The sequence below is a fragment of the Acartia tonsa genome, chromosome 12 (genome assembly GCF_053477335.1).
Source record: "Acartia tonsa isolate MP-2025a chromosome 12, ASM5347733v1, whole genome shotgun sequence".
NCBI lineage: Eukaryota > Metazoa > Arthropoda > Copepoda > Calanoida > Acartiidae > Acartia > Acartia tonsa.
This window is the reverse complement of record NC_137271.1, coordinates 27092478-27118618: the sequence shown is the minus strand read 5'-3', so window position 1 is coordinate 27118618 and position 26141 is coordinate 27092478. Positions and strand designations below refer to the sequence as shown.

Here is a 26141-nt window from a genome sequence, read left to right as displayed (position 1 = left end):
ATTTTTATAGCGAGGGGAAGTTTCTTGAGGTGATTTCTCTTGGGATGGTGTAGGTACCCTTCCAAAAATACATATCAACATCCTGGACCTATACAAAGCTTTACTTTACGAAGGGACACAGTTGTTAGAGTAATCCATCGAGAAAACCCTCAGAAAGATACATAGATATCCTGCTACTTTTACAAATTAAATAAGCATACTTGTGTTTATTTTGCGATGACATAAAAAGATGGCATTTATATTCGGATTGTGTTACAAGCATCAGCAAAAAAGCTTTCAAAACACAAGACACTAAATATTTTATATGTTTTAAAATATCAATTCAGAGTTGAATTAAAGATAAATTTATAATGGCAAAGTTACTCTATTATTCTCTGTCTGTCAGTCCGTAACGCAGTGGGGGAAATGTGATTTTCTCGGCTTAAATTTAAGTTAGTCTGCTGATTTATTTAGCATTCAGTATACTACAACCCACAATGTTCGTCAGTCTATCAATAATATTAAAGAGGTAATTATATAAAATTATATTTAAAAGTTTCGTGATTTTCTATTATCTATCAAATCCTTTATTTTTTTCCTTTCCTCGCTTTATTTAATACTAGCGGCTACGCCCCTAGAAGACTTTAGAGGCACATAAGGTGGGAGGGGGGAAGAAGTCGACCCATCCCATTATCATTTTAAGATAAAGACACCTTAAATGGTAAACAAACTTTGCTTGGACCTATAAGAAGCTTCCCCGTAAAGGATAATCATATCGGTTTAGTGGTTAGTAAGATCCTTCGCTTCAGACAAAAAAGCTTACTACTTTATATAATAGGATTATATAAAGGATTATACTTAGTATCAAACAGCATCATATTTATTTTCACTGAATTCCATAGAACAGTAAATACCTAATTCTCCATTCCACCGTGCTTTTTGAGTTTCTTGTCTCCATTCTTTGCATCCCCGATAACAAAACTTTTCATCCTTGTTATTTAAATTAGTGTAAACCTAAAACGTTTCTTGATGCAATTTAACCTTTTATTTTCATTCCAATGTTTAACTACAAAACAACAAAATTTTAAATTTTTTCACTGGTGTAGGTACATAAGTATCATTTTAAGTTTAACAAATTTATGTTACTTATAAAGTAAATTTCTGATAAACTAAAAATCTAAGTTCAAATCAAAACTTGTTTTATGTTTGCTGTTTTCCATGACCATCTTTCTACAATTTGTATAGCAACTAGGAGAAAAAAGTATTCCTAATTTTTTACTCCTTTTAAAGAATTTCCGGGCTTAAAAATGTGGTAATTGTTATTGCAACATTATGATAAATAGATCTAAAAGTAGAAATTTAGCTACCCTTTAACTAATTTTAGATATAAATGGCGCTTCTAATCTATAACTATGGTCTGTTAGTACGTTCTAATGTCGCAGCTTGCTTTGATTATTTTTTTTCATAGGTCTAACTTTCCACTTCTTAGACCCTTGAAATTAGAATTTTGAGACCCTTGGAAGTTCCGAAACAGTTGTCTTCAAAAGTTCTCAGCCGTGATAAATGACGTATTTATATTTTTAAAAAGGTTTTTTCTGTGGATATAATTTTGCTTGTACACTGTATAAAATGTTGATAATAAACAGGGACAGCACCCAAGTTGAAGCATTTTCTAATCTTATCTATTCTTTTCTCTTCACTGATCTCTTTAACTGATGCGGACTCAGGTAAACATCTATCTATCTATCCACCAAACCATCTATCTATCTACTCTCTATCTATGTATTTATCTAATTATTGTTTGTATATTAAAATACTTGTTTAGAATTGTTTGCATTCTTGTATAATCTTTATGTTCTCCATTTTGTACTTTCAAATTATTGTAAATCCTTTCTTTTGAAAGTTGAATTCTATATTTATAGTATTTGTTTAGCTTGAATACTCTAAAACTTACTTTGTCTGTGCGTCTGTTTTGGTTTAAGGGAAAATGTGATTTACTCATTTGTTATTAAAGATAGACGACTTTCTCTTCCTTAGAATCTATAACTTACCTTGTTTATACCTTGTTTTTCTTTTGAAATAAGTAATAGCTTCGCCGCTAGCCTCTAGGTGATTTTCCTTACAGATTCAGGAGAGTATTTTTAAACATTTAAAATCATTTATAAAAATATATAAAACATAAAAAAATGAAAAGATATTTTGGAGGGTGGGGTAATTTTACTTATTTTGGGGGAAGGGGGTGTCCCATCCCACAACAAAATAGCTTAAAGCCACAAAAGGACCAGCATCTATATAACCTGAAGAATAAAGCCTTATCAGTTCAGAGGTTACTGAGATCTTAAGCTTCATACGGACAGACATCATTATACTTTGTATTATAGATAGTATAAAATTGAATTTTTATTTTAGAATAGAAATAAATTATTAGAGTCTTAGTTTAAAACCTAGATTTACATTCTTGTATTTTTTGCATCTCATATGTTTAAAATATTCTTTCAAAAAACGATTTTAGCACTAATTATTTGGACCTTCACTGCATATATATACAGATGTTTAAATATTTAGTGTTCTTAAAAAATAACTTAAAAAGTTTTTCATAGAAAAAAATATGATATACTGAAATATAGAGTATATCTTAAAAGCCCCTTTAAAGATTTTTTAGCAAAGCTAAACGTATCTAGATTATTCATTTATAAGAGGAGTTGTTTATCCATCTAGTGGTCAGCCAGATATTTCTGTACAGATCTACATACACTATACCCCTTTTGGTTTACCTAGTTTGGCTATTTCAAATAAAATTATTTTATGTAAATATGTATGAACACACATATGAATATATTTGTTGAGGTTTTATGACGCAAAGAAGGAGAGAGAAAGACTGCTGACTTACTGACGGCTGACGTTCATCTCTACACGGACATTTTCTAGTGTGCCAACACTTCCGTATAGCATTAAAATGTATTTGTGCGAATTCTCATTTATGCAAATCTTTATCTATATCATTTATAATAATCTTTGGCGGTTTCCTTCAAAGTACCTAAAGTACTCTGGGCCAGGCTAGTTTATGTTATATTAGGCAGGGTTATAAAACACTAGTTAAATTTTAAAAAGCTGAGGTTAAACTGCAAAAAATTGACCCCTAAATTACTTTTCGAAATATTTCGTATGTTGACTACCTAACTTTTTTTGTTTGTTTAGACTGTTCCTTGGTAGGAAAAGGTGCGTGTCGTGGAGATGGTTGGAGTGTGGGTGAGTGGCCTCTGGGGGCTGGGGTTCAGTCAAAAGATGACTGCGAGGATCTTTGCCAGGACAAACAGGTAGGAACTGTCGCTTTGAACAGGTTTTTTTTTCTATTTTGAAGAAAGATTATCACTGGAAAAGATTTTTCTTTTTAGACAAATATTAAGTGTGGATAGGAATGGGGGGGGGGGGTAATATTCTTTTATAAGATGCTAGTGCCAACGCCCCTAGAAGTGGTTAGCGGGGGGAAAGCGGGCCCTCCATAATTTAATTTGATTCTGCCCAAGTAGACTTAAACCTTCACCTAAATTTGTGAACTGTTTTCTAGCCGTTTACAAGATCTTTCATGACAAACACACACACACACACAACTTACCATTTTAAAGTATAGGATAATTTTAACATTATTTAATCTTCCAATTAAGTAAGATTAGCTGCTTAAAAAGAATGGAATTGATATCTTGAATTGATATCTTGTATTTATTTTTTTGATAACAAGGATGACAACATCCATAAAAGCGAAGCACTGAAACGGTAGGACAAACGGACATTAACACTTGTATGGTATCTGAACTGAATAATCAGAATTTAAAAGTATTAGAGTCGAAGCAAAATTGTAAGTAAATTTGTTGAAAAAACTGCTTGAAGCAGGTTAATGTTTATGGACATACTTACATTTTTGGACTTGATTATAGAGTTGCTTCGCTTATAATATTGTTTGTTGTTGTCCCAGGAATCAATATACCAAAAATCAGATCAAACGGATAATTAGAACACTTGAAAATTTGTTGTTAAAAAAGTAGAAAAATCTACATTTTTAAAATGGACGTACGGACATTCTGGTAATGATTATAGAGTTGCTACGCTTTCTAAATCGTGCCCAACTACTACAGAAATCATCATGCAAAGTTTGAAATAGATAGGACAATTCTAACATGCCTAAATTAACGAATAAAAGCTATCTATCTCGGACGGACGTACGGACGGACCGACCCTAATTATAGAAAAGCTTCGCTTTTAAAAATATCAGAAATGGGATCGAATAAATTATAAATACGTTGTCTTTACAACTACATAACAAGAAATCTAATCAATCCATAAACAAGAAAGATATATAGAAAAGATTCCCTAAATATAGAAATCATAAGAAAATATAACAATTTGTATACAGAATATAAAACTTCTCTCTATGATCGAAAACGTTCCTTTTACCTTTCTAATTATACATTTTCAAATTCTTTTGATGTCAGAAGATTTTTTTAAAAATTGTAAAATTTGTCACCTAGCCTGGTCACTCATATTTCTTTTAAAATGGCAAATTTTCAGGGCTAGGCACTTGTATTCTTAAAAGTGAATAGAAAATGCTAAATGAAAACTATGATTGTAATATCTGGTATAGTAAAATTTTTAGAATAATGTTACATTGAATAATATCGCTCTGGGCTGTGTGTCTTAATTTCCACGTTAAAATCAGGAAAATTGAATTCTTATGACTTCAATAAGAAACCTATTTTATGTCTTTTTCTACAATTTTTTTTTCTAGAAAACTTGTCTCTACATATATAATAAATAGTATATTTTCTCATCTGTCTTAAGAAAGGTAATCACACAAAACATTTAATATTTTCTTTAACTTTAATAACAATTGTCCAATAACATTGAAAATATTAATTAAGAACATTTTTAGATAGAATTTTACATAAAATATAATCTTTAATTGATAGGTTTCCAAAAAGAATAAAATAACAAAGACAATATTAGTTTTACTGTTTTTCTAGTATTGAAAATAATATATGTGAAAATTTTAAGATTAATGAAATATCCGTCAGTAAACAAGGAAGATATTAACCAATTCTCTTAAACAGAGTCAAAAATTGACGGCTGTAAGGCCAGTCCCTTAGTATAGAGTAGCTGCTATACTTAAAATAAAGGTTAGAAACGTAAAATATGAAAGGAAAGTGTGAGACAAACGTCACGCCCAGGTTGAAAGATATACACACATTTATCCAGGAAAGCAGACAGATAGACAGACAGACATACATACAGACAGATGTGTCAAGTGTTGTCACTAATTGATTTCCCTTGGGAAAAATTAATGCAAAATATTCAAAGCTTTAATTAGTTTTCATTTTTCTTGCTTACGAAAAAAACTATTTGCTTCGCCACTTGCCTTATGTGACTGTGCTCTTCAGGATCAAGAGTAATCTTTGAAAATAAAGTTTAAAAGTTCATAAAAAAAGTCGTGAGGAAAAAGTCTCCCCCCCCCCCCCACAAAAAAATTGTTTCCCTAAGTGTGAGTATCCTCCCCTAGAGTTGTCATAAACCTTCTCTGGATCTATAAAAGATTTACTGTGAAGGAAAATCTATTGGTCCAGCTGTTAGCGAGATTATTTGCTACACACGGACTCACAGAAGACATTTAGATATCCTGTTACTTTTATATTAAGATTATATTATCTTTTTCCTATATGTATGAGACCTCTTTAAAACCCTCACAAACTGAAAGTGACAGTTTTTATACAGGAGTGAACTAGACTCAAATATTTTAACTTCTCTAATTATCATTTTTAATTCTAAACATAGTTGAGCTCTCTCTCTAACTTTCTAATATTTTTTTTTCAAAGTAATGCTTTTCTATGATTTATGTATGTCCATAAACACAATACACACACAATTGTAGCTTAAAACTGATTTAAAACATAGTCTAAATTTAATCATTATTTTTATATAAAATTCTCATTTGAAATCAGTACATTTTTCTTTTGTGAAATTTGTTTATTTGTTATTGGCTTAAAACAAAACTCTATGATTGCACGACCTTTGTCAAGAAGTCCTAAACGTGTCTAACAAATGAGTTGAGCCTATTTACAAACATTTCCCTTTCTCTTACAATATACAGCAGCTGTAGAAACTATTTCTTGCTGCTCTATTATGACGTAGTGTGGGACATACTCGAACACACACCTCCCCGCGACATTGTGTTAAAAGCAAAACAACTCTATGATACAAATACTTTACGGCTAATTTTTAGTTGTGCTACAAATAATGGTGTCATCCTTGTTAATAAGGTCAACTCTTAAAGGAAGGTAATCATGAAAGAGTTGCAATTTGTATAGATTTATTTATTCCAAGGCTAACACAAAATTTTTAAATTTGATCTGGTCATATTTATTAAAATTTATGACGTCACGAGGTCATATGACATGTTGTAATAATTAGGGAAATAGTTTTAACAGTTTTGAAAAGGGTAAAGAATGTTGTTACAAAAAGGGATTAAAATTTCTTGATTAAAAATATTCGTAAAAAGCTAGATTATTTAGATTATTTACTTCTTTTCCCCTTTTAATTTGATGAATAATTTGTTTAGGGTTGTACCGGATTCAGTTTATCCAAGCAGAGTGATTGCTACCTGTATGGTCACCAGAAGCTAGTGCCAGCCTCAGCCCTGGGTGGAGAGTGCTACTCTTGTCCAGGTTAGGAACAATTTTGGCAACTAAGTACAGTAAATCAAAACATACAAGAGTAACTATAATCTATATAGATGAAAAATTTTCACTGATTCAAGAAATAGAAATAAATTTATTAAAGTTTTTATTATGATTAAATATTTTTAGTGAAGAGTCAAGCAAAGCCTAAGGCAGCGGCACCACCAGCAAAAGAACAAAAGCCTAAAGAAAAACCCAAAGAGGCACCCAAAGAGCAAAAAAAGCCTGTAAAGGAACAACCTAAAGAAGATAAGAAACCAGCTAAGAAAGATGAAAAGATTGTCAAGAAGGAAGCTAAGCCTGTGCCTGCCCAACAAGAACAGCCTAAGCCAAAACCTACCAGTCCCCCAGCAGCCCCAAAGCCAAAGCCAACAGAAGCACCCAAGGCTAAGCCTGCAGAGGCACCTAAAGCCAAACCTGCCAATGCTCCCAAGGCTGCCAAGCCAGCACAAGCTGCTCCTCCAAAGCCAAAAGAAGCTGCTAAGCCTGCACCTACTGCTGAACCCAAGAAAGCTGCTGCTAAATCAATAAAAGTTGATGGAAAATATTTGAAGCTTGTTGGTGAGGGTGGATGTAGAGGTAGAAACTGGAACAAGGGAGATTATCCAGTTGACCAGGGAAGAAAATCTCTTGAGGCCTGTGCTAAAGCATGCAAGGACAATAAATGTACAGCTTTCCATGTCCTTCATGAGGAAAAGGCAAAGTATGACTGTTTCTTGTTCGGACATACTGACATTCTTACAGTCAGAGGCCTTGGTGGACAATGTTATACCTTATCAGACAGAGAACCAACTGTTAAAGCTGCTCCTTCTTATGAAAAAGAAAAGGAGAGAGAGGTGAAGGGCCCTGTACACATGGCTGCTCTTGGTGTTGGAAGATGTCGTGGTAAAGACTGGACATTCAGCTATTGGCCCATTATTCACAAGCATCTAACTGCCAAAGAATGTGCTACCGCTTGTGCTAAGAAGGTTGGCTGCACTGCCTTTGATCTCAGTGAAAAGGATGAAGATGGTAAGTTTGAATGTGCCCTGTATGGACATGAGAAGGTTGTGCCTGCCCATGGTGTTCCTGGCAACTGTTATGTGTTGGCAGCTAAACCTGGTGAACTACCAGCTAAATTTTCAGCTCCAGCTCCCACACCCAAACCTACTGCTGCACCTAAAGCTGCCCCTGCTCCAAAGGCTGCCACTGCTTCTAAAGCTGCCCCTGCTCCTAAGGCTGCTCCTAAAGCTGCCCCTGCTCCAAAGGCTGCTCCAAAAGCCGCCCCTGCTCCAAAAGCTACTTCCAAAGCTGCCCCTGCTCCAAAGGCTGCTCCAAAAGCTGCCCCTGCTCCTAAAGCTGCACCTGCACCAAAGGCTGCTGCTCCAAAACCTGAACCAAAGTCTGATCCTGCCAAGCCCAAACCAAAGAAAGCCGCTGCACCAGCAAAAGCTTCCCCTAAAGCTGATGTTGATGGCAAGTTTATTGTTTCTGTTGGTGCTGGTGGATGCCGTGGCAATGGTTGGGATAAAGGAGTTTGGCCTGTTGATGTTGGCAGAAAGACCAAACAAGAATGTGCTAAAATTTGTGTGAAGAATGCTTGCACTGCCTTCCATGTTCTAAATGAAGAAAATGGAGTTTTTGATTGTCTGCTTTTTGGTCATAATGATTTGATTGTAGTTAAAGGTCTTGGTGGTGAGTGCCTTAAACTATCTGCTACACCAGGAGATGATAGCCAGGATGACGATGATAGTGATGAAGAACAGCCAGTCACAGGACCTGTCCACATGGCTGCACTCGGCAAGGGAAGGTGCAGAGGTGAGGGTTGGACATTCAAGAAATGGCCTGTGATTAAGGGTAACCTTGCTCCAAAGGATTGTGCTGTTGAGTGTGCAAAACGTAAAGGATGCACTGCTTTTGATCTTAGCGAGAAACAGAGTGATGGCACATTTGAGTGTGCTCTGTATGGCCATAAGAAGATAGAGCCAGCAAGTGGTGTACCTGGTGTATGCTATGTTCTTTCTGACAAACCTGGAGCCCTTCCCAAAGAAATTGGAGCAGCTGCTATTGAGCAGGAAGAAGAAACAGAAGAAAAAGAATCGAAAATTGATGGACCAGTAGATTTCCATGTTATTGGTCAGGGTAGGTGTAGAGGACCCAACTGGGCCACCAAGTCATGGCCAAAAGTTAAGGGAAATCTAATTGCAATGGATTGTGCCACTGAGTGTGCCAAGAAGAAGGGATGCACAGCCTTTGACATTGGTGTAATGTCTGAGGGTGAAGAGGAGTGTGCTCTGTATGGTCATGCTGGTGTCGTCTCAGCTACTGGTGTTCCTGGCAAGTGCTATGCCCTAGGAGATGGTCCTGATGATGATGATCAAGATGATGACGATGATGATGATGATGATGATGGTAAGTCTAAATTTTTTTTTATATTTTGATAAATTTCTGCATTAAGCTTATTAACCTTGCCACCTTTTCTCAGTTCAGCATTACATGAGGACAGACTGACAAAAACTAATGAAACATTATATTAAAAAAAAGTCCTCTGTCATATTCTAGATGATGATGATGAAAGTGTGGAAGATGCTGCCTACAAACATCTTGGCCATGGAATGTGCAGAGGTGCCAACTGGCAGGGAAAGAAGTGGCCAGTTCTGAGAGGCCTTAGGACTTTACAGGCAAAGATATATATTTTTTTAATTACCTAAAAATTAGGCTTTAAAGAACCTTCTTAAATTGTTTATCATGTCATTGAAAAATATTGATAAATTTGAGAGTAAAGGGATTGCAAGAAGAGCTGGTTTTAACAAAAATTTCCAAAAAATTCAAATATTTAGTGATACATAAACTTTTCCATTATAGGAGTGTGCTAATGCTTGCAAGAAAAAGAAGGGCTGTACAGCTTTTGACACCTCCAGTCCAGAGGGCGATAAGTTTGACTGCATGCTGTATGGACACAAGAATCCTATTCCAGCTCCCGGAGTACCTGGAGAATGCTACAGTCTTCTAGGTAAAATATTAGATCATAGTTTTTGTTTAAAAGTCATTATTGGGGGTATCAGATATTAACATCATCTAACAAATCTACTTTTTATGAATTCTATAAGTTTAAGGGGATTCGTGAACAATAAAATAAAAATAGTTCTGTTAGTTAAGTGTGGATGTCACAATTTTAATTTCGATGATGTATTACACTTGATTTTATAAAACTGACAATAACAAATAGAACATGGATAATTTGCCACCACTTAAACCCTTCAGTTTAAAAGTAAAACTAACAAAAACAATTAAAATTATACACATAATCTTCTAACATCATAATTGAGAAAGCAAATATGGATGAAATTTGTTTTGTCTGCTAGCTAAATGGCCCTTGCTATTTGGGGAAGGCAATTGTCTGGATTATACATGTATGCTTTTATTAATTATATATTTATTGTAACTTCCATAATGTGATATCTGCAGGAGCCCTGTACATGCCAGAACCAGAGCCAGAGGAACAGAAACCTGAAAGCAGAGCAAAGATTCTTGATGAAGATGATATGGATTTTATCAACATTAGTAAGTTTTTCTTACAAGTTCTTCTAAATCAGTTTAGACTCAGTGTTCATAATTTAAAAGAACAAGAATTTTTGTCTCTCTAGATATTTACTAGAGGATGCGCCCCTTGCATCTTTAGGCTCTCAATTTGAAGGGTAGAAGCAGAAAATAGCCTAAAACCATCTGAAAACTTGAATCTAAAAAAGTCCAAAACCACCCATGGAAATAAGTGAAGGTTCCCTAAAATGGAGAACTCAATCGGTTCAGAAGTATTGGAAATCTTAAGCTAATAACAAAAAAAACCTTACTACTTTATAAAATAGTATATCACTCATAAAGTAATTAAGCAGTGCACTTAGTTAGAATGATAAGTAATAATATTTATGAATATGAATTTATGTCTGTACAGATATTTTTTAATGTAGCACTTATTCTATCAAGTTTAAGCTATTTGCTTAATTTTGTAAATTTTTCTACTTATCATTGAAGCTTTTAATTGTATGTAAATTATTATATCTTAAATTTAAAGAAGATGTAGGTTTATTCTTAACATTTAAAACAATTATATGTAGCTTCATAAAAAATCATTCATTATGTTAATTCAGTTTTTGGTGAAATTGCTATGTATTCATTTTAGAGGATGTCGAACTGTTAGGCAAGGGAGCCTGCAGGGGTCAGGGATGGCAATCTGGAAAATGGCCTATTACAAAGGTAAAATTAATGCAAAATACAGGAAATCAGGGCTCTAAAGTCACCAAAACCCAAAGATATGTCAAAACCTTTATAATTTATTTTAATATGTACTAAATAGTATTAAATTTTGACAGAAGCCGTTTTGTGAAAAATGTACTTAAATCTTATTCATAAGGCTACTCTTTTCAGGGAAGAACAACACTGAAAGACTGTGCAGAAAGCTGTAAGAAAGCTAAGGGATGTGTTGCCTTCGATCTTTCCAACAAGGAGAAGGATAAATATGATTGCTTGCTGCTCGGACACCCACAGGTTTTACCTGCATCCGCTCTGGCCGCTAAATGCTATATCATCAAGGTATGTTAGTTAGATTATGATATAATTTCTAGTATATGCCTTAAAACCGGTTAATATCCACTGGATTAGAACAGGTTCTTAGATGGTTTCATCTTATAGTTTTCCATTTGATATCCGCGGAAAGGTGTCTATAATACGATGCGATAAATAACAAACATAACATAACATACATAGTGTAAGGTAGGGTCGATTTTAATTAGAACAAGGCTGTATCGGGTTCGAAACCATTCTGTTGGATAGCAAAAATAGATTTTAAAATTTTTAGAATTGATTTTTTTTATTGAGGATAAAATTAGGGATTTCAAAGGTATTTTTTTTTTGGGGGGGGGGGTTATTCTAATGTTTTTTTTAAATATAGAGTTTCAAAGTTTGAGGGGGTTAAACACCGCTAAATCCTTCACCCCTTGGATGTCTGTGATTGTTTATTAAACAAACGTCGATGAAAATGAAATTTTGTGCAGGGAGCTAAACCCGTGCTATCCACCTTGGTCGACACTGACACACCAACAATGTCCAAGATCAAGGCTGGCGACAAGTACCCAGGATCAGGTATTACAATACTTAGTACCATGTTAAACTTCGGTGTTGATATTTTATCAACATAACTCTCAAATGGTGAACGTGCAATTGGACCCAAACACGCATAATCTTTTTTCATAAAATAGCAATATGAAAAAGGGGATAAAAGGGGATAAAGTCACTCAAAAATCAGCCACATGACGTTATAAAAATGAGGGATTGCCCATCTCATTTTCAGGGGTTTTCTTTTCCACTTCTCCTCTCATCTTCCTCATTTTTATAACGTCATGTAGTTTATTTTTGAGTGATTTTCTCCACCTACATAGGTAAAGTTAGGTTTGATATAGTTAGTTTATGTTAGCTCCTTGCACAGGTTAGGCTACCGCAAGATTTAGGTCCCCTGCAGAGGCAAGGGGCGTGGAGTTGTAGTTAGAGTGTGAAATACCCAGGGTTTCGGATCCGGATCCGGATCCGCAAGGATCCGCATTTTTTTGCGGATCCGGATCCGGATCCTTGGACTCAAAAAAAGGCGGAAAAAATGGAAAAATCTACCTAAATTTATATAAAATCTCAGACATTCTCTTGATGAGAGCCAATCTTTAAGGTTTAGGTTCAGACTTGAAAATTAAAAGTATTTTTGACTTCGAATTAAAGAATAATTTTTTTTTGAAAAATTTGGTGATTTTATTTTTATTGTCAAGGATCCGGATCCGCACTGACCAAATTTTGAGGATCCGGATCCGCATACAATCAATGCGGATCCGAAACCCTGGAAATACCGTATGGTTTGATTTACAATGGAATCCTCTCAAATACTAGTAGAAATATTGCTGTTGAAAGTCTGAAGTCTATCAATCTAAAACATATCATAATACTAGCATTATAAACTTTTACCTATTATAGAATAGCTGCAATCAAAAAAGTAATCCTCTTAACACCTACATACATAATCCTAAAATAATGTTTTTTTTTTATTTAGAAACACTTTTTAGTAGTAGAGCTACTCTTTATTACACTTTGTTTGTACGTCCATTAGTCAGTTTATATCGCTATGGGGAAATTTAATTTTCAGTGTAGATTTTGACACCTGCGCTTTTAGTATATTTAGTTTTCCGTCCGACTGCCATTCAAGCTTTATTTTCTTTATTATTCTTAATCCCCCTCAACGTCTGCTCCAAGTTTTTCTTGTGCTTTTCTACTTGTGGATTTTAAAATCGTTGTTTAACTTTAGAAAAAACTAGCGGCTTCGCCTCTAGCCTCTAGGGGCTTTGCCCCAAGAGATAATTGAGAGAAAAAAATAAAGTACTACTGGTGCTACTCATAGTCTAATGTGTTCTCAAGAAAATTACTACAAATACTAATTTTCGCAAATCCTTATTAAATTAATATGTATACGTAAAGGCGTTGTGATGCTTCAAAACAAACAAAGATTTAAAAATGAACATATAATTTTTACAGATAACCCTCAGAAAAAATAAATATTTTACTTTTGTTTCCTCCTTTTTTTTCTCTTCTATTGTTCTATAAAGCTTCCTTCCCTCACTCTCCTGTCTGTAACACTTAAACACAAGTTTATATTCTTTTCTAGGCCATGGTTATGTAAAGATTGGATCAGGTCTATGCCGTGGAGAGGGCTGGCAAAATGGAGACTGGCCAAAGGAATTGAAAATGATAATTATTAAAAACTAGCGGCTACGCCCCTAGAGGTTTCTAGGGTTATGTAAAATGTTTTCTTTTCAATCTATGATAAGATCAGCTGTTTACCAAAACATATTTTTTCAATGCTAGATTTTTATGATTTCTCTTTGGAGGTTGGTTGTACCCTCCCCTAAAAAATCTATAAATATTCCCAGAATCTATACGAATCTACAATGTAAAGGAGAACCATATCGGTTTAGCGGTTAGCGAGATCGTTCGGTACAAACAGACAGAGATCCTGTTACTTTATTAAAAGGATACTGTACTTTTGACATGTTTCCTTCAAGCAAACAGAAGAAAAATAATATCTAATAGCTTTATCAATAAAGAAAATCAAATAAAAGTTACGTATATACTATATAGTATATATGTCTTCAGGGATTGGTTGAGCTATGTGAAAAAAGGTCATATCTATAATGAACCCAATTCGAGTTTAATTATATGTTAGCATGAAAATTATGATCAAAAACAATATATTTTGACTCAATGATGGTTACTCTAAGCATTCAAAGAATTAAGTCAATATAAATTTTAGAGAAACAGGAATAGGACAATAAATAATAATATTATTATGTCACTGTTGTCACTGCAGGATAAAGGCATGAAGACCATGAAGGATTGTGCAAATAGTTGTGATAAAACAAAGGGATGCAAGGCTTTTGATCTTTCTAACCAGGTAAATATCCTTATAAATAGCTACCTATTAACCTAATATTATATCTTTTTATCTATCTATCTTTCCTTATATCTATCTTTATATCTGTTTATCTGTGACAGATACTATAAATAATTGTGATAAAACAAATGGTATGCAAGGCTATTGAATTACCTAACCAGGTGATTTTCTATCTAGCTAACTGACTTTCTTTTTTTATCTCTCATTATTTCTATACATCTAACTATCACAATTTATATATATCTGTCTATCTATAAAGGATACTATAAATAATTGTGAGATGCAATGTTTTTATTTTTACATCCAAGTGATTTTCTATCTATATAGTTAACTGGCTTTCTGTCTATCTGAGAAATAAACTTTAAATAAATGTTATAAAACAAAGATATGAATGATTTTTATCTTCCTAACATTTTTTATCTTTCCATCTATTATCTGGCTATCTATTTATCTATCTATCTTTCATTAAATTGGTATATATATTCATTTTCCATACCATCTATCTATCAATTAATCTTTCTATCTATTCCTCTAGCTGTGTGACTATATATCCACCAATTTATGCAACACCATTTCCTTATAAAACAATTTATAAAACTTTTAATCTTACCTAAAAGTTCAAAAATAAATTATTTATTTATTTATTTGAATTCTTTGTTAAATCCATCAAATTTGATATTTGTTATTTTGTATTTAAAAAGAGGACACCCCTTTCTTGTAATAAATCAAGACAATGTTAGTTGAAAACAAAAAGAGGTGTCTAGTCTCCTATTAAAGTACAAGAATAGATAGGGCACGAGCTTTATGCTACTCTATCCAAAGGGTGGGGACACTGTGTAGACTTTCAATTGGGTCTTTGAATATCAGCCATTAGCGTCGGAAATATTAACACAGCCAAGTCGCTTCAAAAGAGCAGGAACATTTTTGGTAATAGAATGTCCCCACCACTTGAGTTAGGTAGTTGTCTATATTTATACAATTACATTTATCAGTCTGCCTTTTATCAAATGCTTTGTAGATATCACAAAAATTGGACAATCTTTAGATCCTTTATAGCGTAAATTTTAATTATTTTTACAAAAGCAAACTTATTTAGAATCATTCTAAAAATTCTAAAATTGACCTTATTGAAGATTCAAATCAGCATTAATATTGTTAGAGTTATGTCTTTTTTTAGACAGATTTGGTCTTGTTTGTATCACATCTCTTTGTCTTGATCAATTTCAAGGGATAGGTTGAGGATAATGTTTTTTTTATGAATTATGTATATAAATTTAAATAAACAAGAACAACGTGCAACCAAAAAAAAAATAACAAAAACACGCAAAAGCATTAATTTTTTTATCTTTAAAAAATACTTAAGTATATAATTTCTGAGATATATTCATAATCACCTGTAAACAATCCACAACATAACACATTTACGCCCATTTGGAATTTCAATGATGGAGGGTCACATTTGAAGGCAATGACAATTGATTTATAGCCCTAGATGGACTGTCGGGCAAAATAATCCATCAAACTACTTTTTTGATTGAAAGAGTGTAAGAGTCACTCTAGTCATCTAAAAGCATACACACTCACTTAATATCAAAGTATAATCTTATTACAAAAACAAAACATTATTTTTTTGGCTTCTGAGCTAACAAAATAAAACAATTGTTTGCGTAATTTGAAATATATCTGTTTTTAACAGGTTACACAATTTTTGAAATTTTGTCAAAATTTCCAATTTTTGGTAAAAAGAAGACAAAATATTTTTACATTTAATATGAAAATAGACTTTTTATTATGGGATGTTTATTCCCATAAAGCTTAAATGAAAGCCAAAAATAGCTCTCAAAACCACCTAAAAGACACAGCACAAAATATTTAGTATATCAAGAAATATAAATTTGACCAGCCAAATCATTTATACTTTTATCTAGGTTGGCAAAACCTTCTCCTGTCTGTTATTCAACCACAAGTCAGTGTCGGCTGCATCCGCCTTGGACGGTGCCTGCTATGCTGCCACAGCTGGTAACCTGCACACAGAGACCACGGAGGACGATGCTGATTCCCAGGAAGAGGAGGATGTCATCATTGATATTGATGGTAATGATTTTGTATATGATTTCAAGGATAGCTTCAACACGTGACTGTGGCGTAACACAAAGCGCATCTGCTGGTTGGAAAAAAAAATAGATTGGAATCCCAGTTAAATATTGTGTCATAACTATATATATACGTTAAAAATGATTTCCACTGCAGCTATGTCAGGTGCACGATTAATAGGTAGATTGTAGGGATGCCTTGGCCTAAAATAGTCGCAACTCTTTAACAGTTTGTACAGTCAAAGGTCAAGCAATCGAAGGGTTGTTTGCCTAGCTAATGGGAATTTAAACGTTAAATCACGAACTTAAGATATAAAAATAATGTCAATAGGGTTGTTTTTATATTTGAATAATAACTTTTTAATAATCACAACTAAAATTTATTCTTGAGTATTTGGGCTATATTAAAATTGGCCAATATATTCAGGTGAGATTGACTTGGCCCTTCTTGGTAAAGGAGGGTGTCGTGGAGGTGGCTGGGCTGAACCTGGATGGCCTAAGGTAAATTTGTTTCCAGTATGGCTCAATTAGAACCGGTTGTAAGCCATACTTAAAAATCATGTATCGTATCGTAAAATATCCAGTTTTCTACGAATATGAAAATGTACAATCATAATATTAAAACCGTTTTGTTAACCCGTGCCATTGGCATCTCGGGGCTAACAAATTAAGTTTTAATCCTATAATTGTACATTTTTATATCTACTGAAAGCTGTTTATGATACGATGCGATAAATAACCATTATTCCATTCCCCAGGGATACATAGAATAGAAGTATCAACATCAACAAAAAATCTGATTAAGATTTATTTAAATGCCTTTTAAGAAACTAGCAGATGAGCCGCTGCATATTTTGGGGGATAAGGAGGGGGAGGGCAGAAAAACAACTTATGTAAAAACAGAATAGCCTAAAAATTGTTCGGTTGCTCTAATCCTGAGGGGATACAGTTTGCCAATTATAACCCACCATAACATGACCTAAAATGAAACACAAAATCACGAAAACTACCTTCTTATTTTCTTATTATTTGAAATTAAAGAGGGGGTTGACTTTCTGTGCTCGCTAGGGACTTTGAGGGAAGAAGTATTAAGAATATATTGTTTAGGTAAAAGGATTCATGACTGTAGATGACTGCGGGGCCTCCTGTGTCGCTACCAAGGGTTGCACCGCCTTCCATACTGCCTACCCCAAAGAAAATAGCAAGGAATAGTAAAATATAATTAGATTCACCCAAAATATCAAATTAAAATTTCAAACAAATCAAGCAAAAGTTTTTTTTTCTAATTAGAGGTATTTGAAAGATATTATAGGACGAAAGCTTAGATTAGATATTCAGAAAATATTTGCTATATAGGACAAGTTTGAATGTTTCCTGTTTGGCCACAAGAGTGTTGTTCCAGCTTCTGGCTTACCTGGAAACTGCTATACTGTTTCCGCAGGTGAGTAAATACTTATTGAAAATTATCATGATGTCTTTTTGTTTGTATAAAGCTTAAGATCTCTTAAGAACTGTTGGACCGATATGGTTCTCCTTTACAGTAAAGCTACTTTAAGATCCAGGGTATAAAACTATTTTGGGGGAGGGTACACTTATCATCCCAAGAGTAATCGCCCATGTAAATTGTTACAATCATTTGTATAATGAAAGATTTGGACTATATCTGCTTTACAGAAGGACAGACAGATAAATTCACTTGTAGAAAAGCTTCAATACTAAATATAAAAAAAATTGACCAATAGAAAACTATTGTGGATAATGAACTACCAGTGGAAAAAAAATTGGATATTCAACTACTCTAGGGAAAAAATTTGTTTAGGCACGTCTACAATTATCAAGACTAAGCCAAGAAAGTCTAAACAACCCAAGAAGCCAAAACAATACAAGATCCCTGACTTTGAACAACCCAGAGTCGTTGAGGTAACAAATTATCTATCTATCTATCTATCTATCTATCTATCTATCTATCTATCTATCTATCTATCTATCTATCTATCTATCTATCTATCTATCTATCTATCTATCTATCTATCTATCTATCTATCTATCTATCTATCTATCTATCTATCTATCTATCTATCTATCTATCTATCTATCTATCTATCTATCTATCTATCTATCTGTGTATCTATCTATCTATCTATCTATCTATCTATCTATCTATCTATCTATCTATCTATCTATCTATCTATCTATCTATCTATCTATCTATCTATCTATCTATCTATCTATCTATCTATTTATCTATCTATCTATCTATCTATCTATCTAGGATGTATATGATGAAGAAGATGATGAATGGTTGTTTGATCCCCCTCCACCTGAAATAAGATCAAGGCAGGACAATTTTTTTAAACTTTTGTTTTTACCTTTTTTTATAAGCCACATTTCCACCATGAAAATCCAGATACCTTAATGGTTAGGACAATGGGTGATAAATAGATGTACCGTCCAAATAATGATAAACAAAAATATCTATTCTGTAGATTCCAATTATTTCTTGAAAATATTTGATGTTGCAAGTTTATTAACCAACTATTTATTTATTGATAATATCTAAAGTTTTTTTTTAAACAAAAGAATGAAAGAAGTATTTTTAGAAACTTTTGATAGTTGTGTAATTTTTACAGACATGAAAACGAACCAATGATGTATAGAGTACATTATTTACTTAAAATTTAAAGTTTTAGATTTTTATAGAAAAAAAAATAAAATTTTTTATTAAAAATCTAAAAAATATAGAATTAAAATTGTGATTGGTGTATATTTAGAGAACACATTACTCAAATCTTGGGACTAGATGAACCAGCCAACAATGAAATTCTTAAGGTAAAAAAATTGTTTCTTAAAATCTCGGTAACGGTTTTTATGTAACCAAAGCTTTTTCACATAGGCACGTTAGATGGTTTTAAAAACTTGCATGAGAATTCTGTAATAGGGTACAATGTAAAAACATAGAAAATCTATAATCATTAGCATACTTACATTTTTAAATGTCTAATGATTTTTTCTACTTCGACTATAAACTTTTACATGATACGATACGATACATGATTTTCCTCCATAGGATATTTAACATTAACTGTTTCAAAGCCATACTGGAATATAAATTTGTAGACCACGGAGACCACACTGAAAGAGCTGAAGAAGGTGTATGAGACGTCCATCAAGCCCCTGGAGAAAATGTACAATTACCGCGAGTTATCCAACCGTCATTTTGGCGACCCTGAGATATTCAATAAGCCCCTGATTGTGTTTATGGGCCCCTGGTCCGGCGGAAAGTCAACTATTATGAATTATTTGCTGGGTACTGAGTACACCAAAGATGCCTTTAAATCAAGTGAGTATTTTATACTTCTGTTGGAGGTGTTGGACTTTTTTTCCCTGTGATATTATCATGTTTAGGGAAGACCCCCTTCCCTTCTCTTTTCATTCTGTGTGTGTGTGTGTGTGTGTAAAGCCACAGCCCCTCTGTATTTTTTTTTCTGATAAAGTGCGTAGTCAAGTTCCAGAGGTCAATTGGGGTAAGGTTTGTAGGTTTTGCAGGACAATTGAAGGGTAGTTAAACATTATGGGGGCCAGTACTGCATTTCCCTTCTCAAGAAAACAGAATAAAACAAAAACTAGCATATTTATTTGCTGTTCTTCATATTAAACCAAAGAAATTTTAACCTTATTTGAAATTAAAACAGAAATATAACAAAGTTACCATTAAATATTCGAAAATTTATTAACATTTTGTTTCAGCTGCCGAGCCTTCCCCTGGTTTCAACTTTAACATTGCTATGTATGGTGACCAAAGCGAAGAGGTAATTTGGTTTTAGCTAGGGTTGGGCCGGATACTTTTTTGGCCGGATACCGGATATCAGGCTAATTTCTAATGCCGGATATCTGGCTAACGTTCAATATCCGGCAAATTACCGGATATCAGGCCGGATGACCGGATATCCGGCGTCAAAAATCAGCCGGATATCCTGTAACCGGATAGTTTTAATATCCGGTATCCGGCCGGATATTGAAAATGGCCGGATATACGGCCGGATAACCGGCCAAACCGGATATCCGGCCCAACCCTAGTTTTAGCAATATATTAGATATTATATTCTTCTATAATTTACTTTGTCTTTCCGTCGGTCCGCCCGTAACGCAATTGGGAAAATTTGTTTGGTTTTTTAACGCAATACCCCTAATAAAAAGTATTTAGTATACAACTTACTGAGTCCGTCAGACTTTCGGCAATGCTACAAAAAGACAAATCTATTTATGAAGGTTTGTTACATTATAGTTCTTTTACTATTTTTGCTAATTTAATGCCATGCCTACTTTTTTTAAAAGGTTGATGGTACACAGCTATCCGCTGAGTGGGCCTTCAGCAGCCTTCAAAAATTCGGACAGGAATTTCTAAAGAAACTTAGAGGAAAGAAAATAAATAACAAACTACTTGAAAAGGTAAACATCTTAAAAATTCAAATAATAAAAATATTGTATCTTAAAAATATATATGCGTAATAGAAAATACTTAAAAATCTAATTTGAAACATTTTTCAATATTTGTTACTTAGTGGTATAAAAAAAAACTTGTTGAAAGTCAAAATAAAAAAAAATTATTTTAACTTATTTTTAAAGATATTCAGATTTTTTTCGCATTAATAAAATATTTAGAAAGAAAAGTGATATTTTGTTGCTTTCATGAAAGTACCTAGCAAGCACAAAACCCTATCCTTTACAAAAAATAATTATCACCCTTTCGGTGGGCACTAAATCTGCAGGACCTGCACCTGCAGTACCCTAACCCTGTAGGGCTACCCCTTGTACCTAACCTAAGTTATCCAGACATAAAGTAAAAAACAATCTAAATTTATTCCTCCGCCTTTAATTTCAATTTATTTTGACATGTGATTGTGGAGGTTTCTGTGAACGACAAGGCGCACCGAGGGAAACCGCTAAAAAATAAAATATTTGAAGAAACAAACAAGAACAAGAAAGCTCATGAAATGCGCAGTAGCAGAACTGTAAAATGGAAAGGGGAAATAAAAATGAACCTCTCCAGTTTCCAGTTATGCTGTTGAACATTTTCAATCAAACATTCCTGAATTTTGTAAATTTGATTCGAAGAACTTCTGAAATATGTTGGAGGAATTTAAAAAAAAAGTGAATACCTAAATAAACAAGAATTTTGAGTGATTCATTAAAAGTGAAAAATATGAGATTCAAATTATTACAAGATTGAAAACATACAAAAAGTACAAAGGTTTTCTTTTGAAAATGCTCATGGACTAAGAATCTTTCAAATAAATTTCAAACCCCTATCTGATTTATCTTAGAGCAGCCGAGATAATTACATTTCCTCCATTAGGCGAATCTTCACAACAAGCAACACTGTAAGTCCTAGTTTCCGCATTGCTTCGGACGGATAGAAAATAATAATCATACAGTAGCTTCGCTACTTAAAGTATACATATATATTTATCATATTTTAGGCAACTTTGGCTGAAATTCCTGGTGTTTTGGAGACTGGTACTATACGCAAGATAGATAGAAGATATCCATTCAACGACGCTTGCCAGGTATAAATTTTATATCTTTGCGTAATCGTATGTCTAAAAACAACCTCAAAATTGCTTTCATACTAGATTGCATGCATTTTGAAAGTTATTACTTGGCTTGGGATTCATTTAAGCGGTGCTATCAAGTATTTTAATTTCTATTCATTTCTAACTTCGAGTTTGAGTCTAGATCATTACGCGTCATACCAAAAATGTTAAAAAAAAGTGTCAACAAAAGTAAGCTTAATGAGGTAATATAAATTTAAATGGTAAAAAATAAGAAATTTTTATAGTTGTTGAAATATTTGAAGTATTTTACGGATCAGAAAAATAAAGACAAAATATTTTATATAAATATTTTTTTTAAATAAGCTGAAGTTTTGGAAATAAATAATAAATATTGCCCAGAATAAATATCCCGTCTTTTCTTATATTTTGTGACAGCTGTATTATTCTTAGTGTTTCTAACAACAAAGTATAACCAGATATCTTAATAGATAAGCCATTGAACAATGAATTAAAGTGACCAAAGTTTTAAACCCATCGAATGAGAGAACGTGCTTTGGTGCTTTGGATACATGTATAATATACAGTTCAATTTTCTACCTGAGTACATCTTTCTTGCACCACTACTTATGTACACTATCTTTCTTGTTTTATTTGTACATATCTATTTACTAAAAAATTCAAATTTATAACAAGGCTTCAAGATATTTCAAAGTATTTACAAAAATTGTCAAAATTTGATTGTATTTTAACCAAATAAATCTTTTTAAATAATTTAAATTTAAAAATTAAAACTATTCTTTATTTTTATATTCTCTAAAATCTAATAGGAAAATGATTTAAAATTTTGTTGAGAGCTTGAATAAAAATATCAAGAAAAAATTATAGCATAGATTCGTAGATCCATGCAAATTCGTCCAAAGATTTAAGACAATTAGTTTGAATTATAAAGGATCTAGAATCGAATGTTGCAAAGGTTGTAGACGTAGAAACAAAAAGGGCATTAATAGTTTAATTTTTCAAAGAAATAAATTGTAGGCCCTCTATCTCTAACAGAACCTGTAATTAAATTGTTATTGTAATATTTTTTCTTTCTTGTAGAAAAATACTCTTTTAACAACCGTATTTTTTTAGTGGTTTATTGACCATGCTGATTTGATAGTGCTTGTGTACGACTATGCCAAGCTAGATATTGGACCAGAGACAGAGGCACTACTGGATCAACTCAAGGGCAGGGAACAACAGGTATACAAGAGATTTCATTTTGAAGCAGTAAGAATGAGAAATGCTTGAACATTCTCTAAAAGTTCATTTCGAGCACTGCAACCCCTCCTTAAACCTGCTGGGCCAACCATTTCCAAATATAAACTAACCTGACCTGACCTAAAGTAATAAACACACAAAACCATATAAAAACCTTCGCCTTAAAATTGCATAATACATGTGGCTTTGGAAAACTTAACCTAACCTTGTGAAGACCCTTTCTTTAAAACTATATGTTTCAGGTTCGAATCCTATTGAACAAGGCTGATGAAATTACTGCTGAAGAATTATTGAAAATACAGGTAAATATTTACTTTTAGAATAAGAGATTTGACCTATCGACTTGCAGCCGTTTACTATCTCAAATGGAGATCTAATCTTTTAGTAAGACCTTAAGTGTCAATATATTTTGCCTAAAGTTTTGGAAGATTTTTTTTTAATTTTTAAAATTGACCAATCTTTCATAAATTTGGTAGGATTAGGTCTTTTGTAGGATTAGGTTTTTTTGTAGGATTAGGTCTTTTGTAGGATTAGGCCTTTTGTAAAACAAGGTATTTTGTATCATTAGGTCTTATGTAGCATTAGGGCTTTTGTAAATTAGGTTTTATGTGATGAAGTTTTTTGCAGCAACGCCATCAAAGTATGCCAAAAAAAAGTATTAAGGATTTCATTCATTGTGACAAATCAATTGGTATTTGAAGATTTCTTCAACTTTGAGCAAACTCAATAAACAAATAAGGGACAAACAAATAAATTCAAATATTCTCGGTAAACCTGAACAAAAAAACGGATTAGGTGCAATTCAAAAACTGCTGTTCATTACATTTCTTTCCAATAGTCATCTAACTATCTCTCGAATGGACGTACGGACATAACTTTATTTTAAACCTCTCATGATTTAGGGTAACTTGGTATGGAATGTGAGCCCTCTGATGGCAAGTGCCGAGCCTCCAACTCTTTATGCTGGATCTTTCTGGTCACATCCTTATAAGGTAAATATCTAACCACGACCGTGGCTATACACTGCTGCTATGTCAGATGCGCGACATTCAAAGGTAGCTTTTGTGAGGGGGTTGCCTTGGCCCGATATAGACACAGTTACTACTTCCATACAAAGTTTGGTTGTATTTGGAGGTCACTTTACCTAAAACCTCGGGTGTTTGGACTGAAAAGGATAGATTGGATTCCTTCGTTACCCTTGGTTGTTTTCAATATTTCCTCCTCAACCCCCCCCCCCCCACCCCAAAAAAAAAGATAGAAACCAAAGTATTATTTTAGAGTAGTGATTAATGTAATAATTTTCAGAATGGAGCTCCTAAAAGATTGCTGAAGTCGCAAGAGCAGTCTTTACTGAAAGACATCAAGGAGGCCATTGACAAACGGGTTGAAAATCGTATTTCTACTGCCAGGTATCTATTTATCTAAGTGTATGTCTATCTATCGATTCATCTAAGAACATATTCTTTTAGTTTTAGATACTCTAATGTAAATGTTTAATATGCTTGCTTATATCTGTTTTTTTTTATTTTAAGTACATTTCTCTTGAAAGAGAAGCTTTACAAAGTGCCTCAAAAATCAGCCATGTGACATCGTAAAGTGGGAAAGAAAACCCCTAAAAAGAGATGGATTATCCCTCATTTTTATGACGTCCCATGGCTGATTTTTATTTGAGGATTTTATTTATTTATTTTATTTATTAAGCAATTTAGGGTTTAAATTATACACTAATTGAATTTAATATATATTTTTTAAAGTAAAAAGGTAGTTTTCACATTACTTAAATAGTTCTGCTTGTAAAATGCTGATTATGAAAAATTTGAAATATATCTTTAAATTTTTACTAAAATAAAATTGAGCTAGTTTTTATTTTTCACCCTCTAGAACAAAAAGATTAATGTTAAAAATGGAATATTTGAACATTTTTTGCTCCCTTGAATTACACGGGTAGGCTATATGTATATTTTCCCCTCGTAATATTTTAAAACATAAATCAATAAATCTTGGAATAAAATTATAATTTTAAACAGTTGGACTTTAGAGCCGCATTTGATCAACGCAGATTTGTTTAATACACATTGCTAATCAAAATTATATTTAAAAATATATTTCTGTCTGATTGAAAATATCTTATGGACCTATCTTGTTCTATATTTCAAGGAAACTTCTTATATGTCACGGTATGGTGTTTAGCTATTTAGGCTATTTAGCTAACAAAATTCACCAAAGTACCCAAAGTAATATAAAACTTTGGGTACTAGTGTAATAAATAGTCCATTGTCCCTTCCCTTCCCCTCTGTCTCTCTCTCTCTTTCTCTCTGTCTCTCTTTCTCTCTCTCTCTCTCTCTCTCTCTCTCTCTCTCTCTCTCTCTCTCTCTCTCTCTCTCTCTCTCTCTCTCTCTCTCTCTCTCTCTCTATGTCAACTCTTTCAAGAGAATTCACTACAGCCCTCTAAAATATTTTTTTCTGTAAAAAAATGACAATTTCCCTAAATACAGTGTGTTTTTTTATGAGAACTTTTTTGAAAGCAATTTTACCCCACTTATAGTTATCATAATTTATTGTTTAATGGCTTATTTTCTTCGTTTTTTTTTGTTGTTCTATTAATTGCATTAAAAAACGTAGAAAATAAGCCATTAATCATTAAATTCTGATAACTATAAGTGGGGTAAAAGCACAATGTATTAAAAGTGAAGAAAAATATATAACAAATATCCTTTGGTTTTATTAACATGATACTCAGTGTCCTACATATAATCAAGTTTAATTCTCAACTTTTTGTGATTAATTAAACACGTGTTATAAACATTTTTGTGTGTGAAGAGACAGACAAAAATAATTAGGTTCTGTTGCCTCAAATGTTAAATGACAGGTTGCCTCACAAAAATGCGAATATTATATATAAGAATATTAGCAATATAAAATGGTGAGTGAGGGATAGGATATTATACAACCATAGAATATTTATAATATTATCCTTGGATTGTGATTCAGCGTAGTTGGTCTACTTAGTTTTGTTTGACCTGACTTTAAATGTCAATAGACGTTTTAATTATTTGACTGTTTTGTA

The 26141-nt window shown here is 33.0% G+C and overlaps 1 protein-coding gene across 3 annotated transcripts in view; it reads left to right on the top strand.

The window, feature by feature from the left end:
* The window catches only part of LOC145334300 (uncharacterized), a 32999-nt gene that overhangs the window by 2315 nt on the left and 4543 nt on the right, over positions 1-26141 (top strand). The window contains exons 3-29 of one of the 3 annotated variants that reach the window (XM_080179698.1): positions 1627-1706; positions 3178-3296; positions 6587-6692; positions 6834-9095; positions 9246-9364; positions 9549-9696; positions 10152-10247; positions 10864-10937; positions 11109-11273; positions 11735-11822; positions 13381-13453; positions 14085-14166; positions 16095-16260; positions 16687-16760; positions 17367-17467; positions 17618-17700; positions 18079-18179; positions 18532-18596; positions 19031-19088; positions 19377-19599; positions 20007-20068; positions 20595-20708; positions 21740-21826; positions 22946-23056; positions 23317-23376; positions 23977-24066; positions 24380-24483. In XM_080179698.1, coding sequence (XP_080035824.1) covers positions 1627-1706; positions 3178-3296; positions 6587-6692; positions 6834-9095; positions 9246-9364; positions 9549-9696; positions 10152-10247; positions 10864-10937; positions 11109-11273; positions 11735-11822; positions 13381-13453; positions 14085-14166; positions 16095-16260; positions 16687-16760; positions 17367-17467; positions 17618-17700; positions 18079-18179; positions 18532-18596; positions 19031-19088; positions 19377-19599; positions 20007-20068; positions 20595-20708; positions 21740-21826; positions 22946-23056; positions 23317-23376; positions 23977-24066; positions 24380-24483 — 4911 coding nt within the window. Of the gene's footprint in view, positions 1-1622; positions 1707-3177; positions 3297-6586; positions 6693-6833; positions 9096-9245; positions 9365-9548; positions 9697-10151; positions 10248-10863; positions 10938-11108; positions 11274-11734; positions 11823-13380; positions 13454-14084; positions 14167-16094; positions 16261-16686; positions 16761-17366; positions 17468-17617; positions 17701-18078; positions 18180-18531; positions 18597-19030; positions 19089-19376; positions 19600-20006; positions 20069-20594; positions 20709-21739; positions 21827-22945; positions 23057-23316; positions 23377-23976; positions 24067-24379; positions 24484-26141 lie in introns of all 3 variants that reach the window. The other 2 variants (XM_080179699.1, XM_080179697.1) reach the window with 2 other exon arrangements.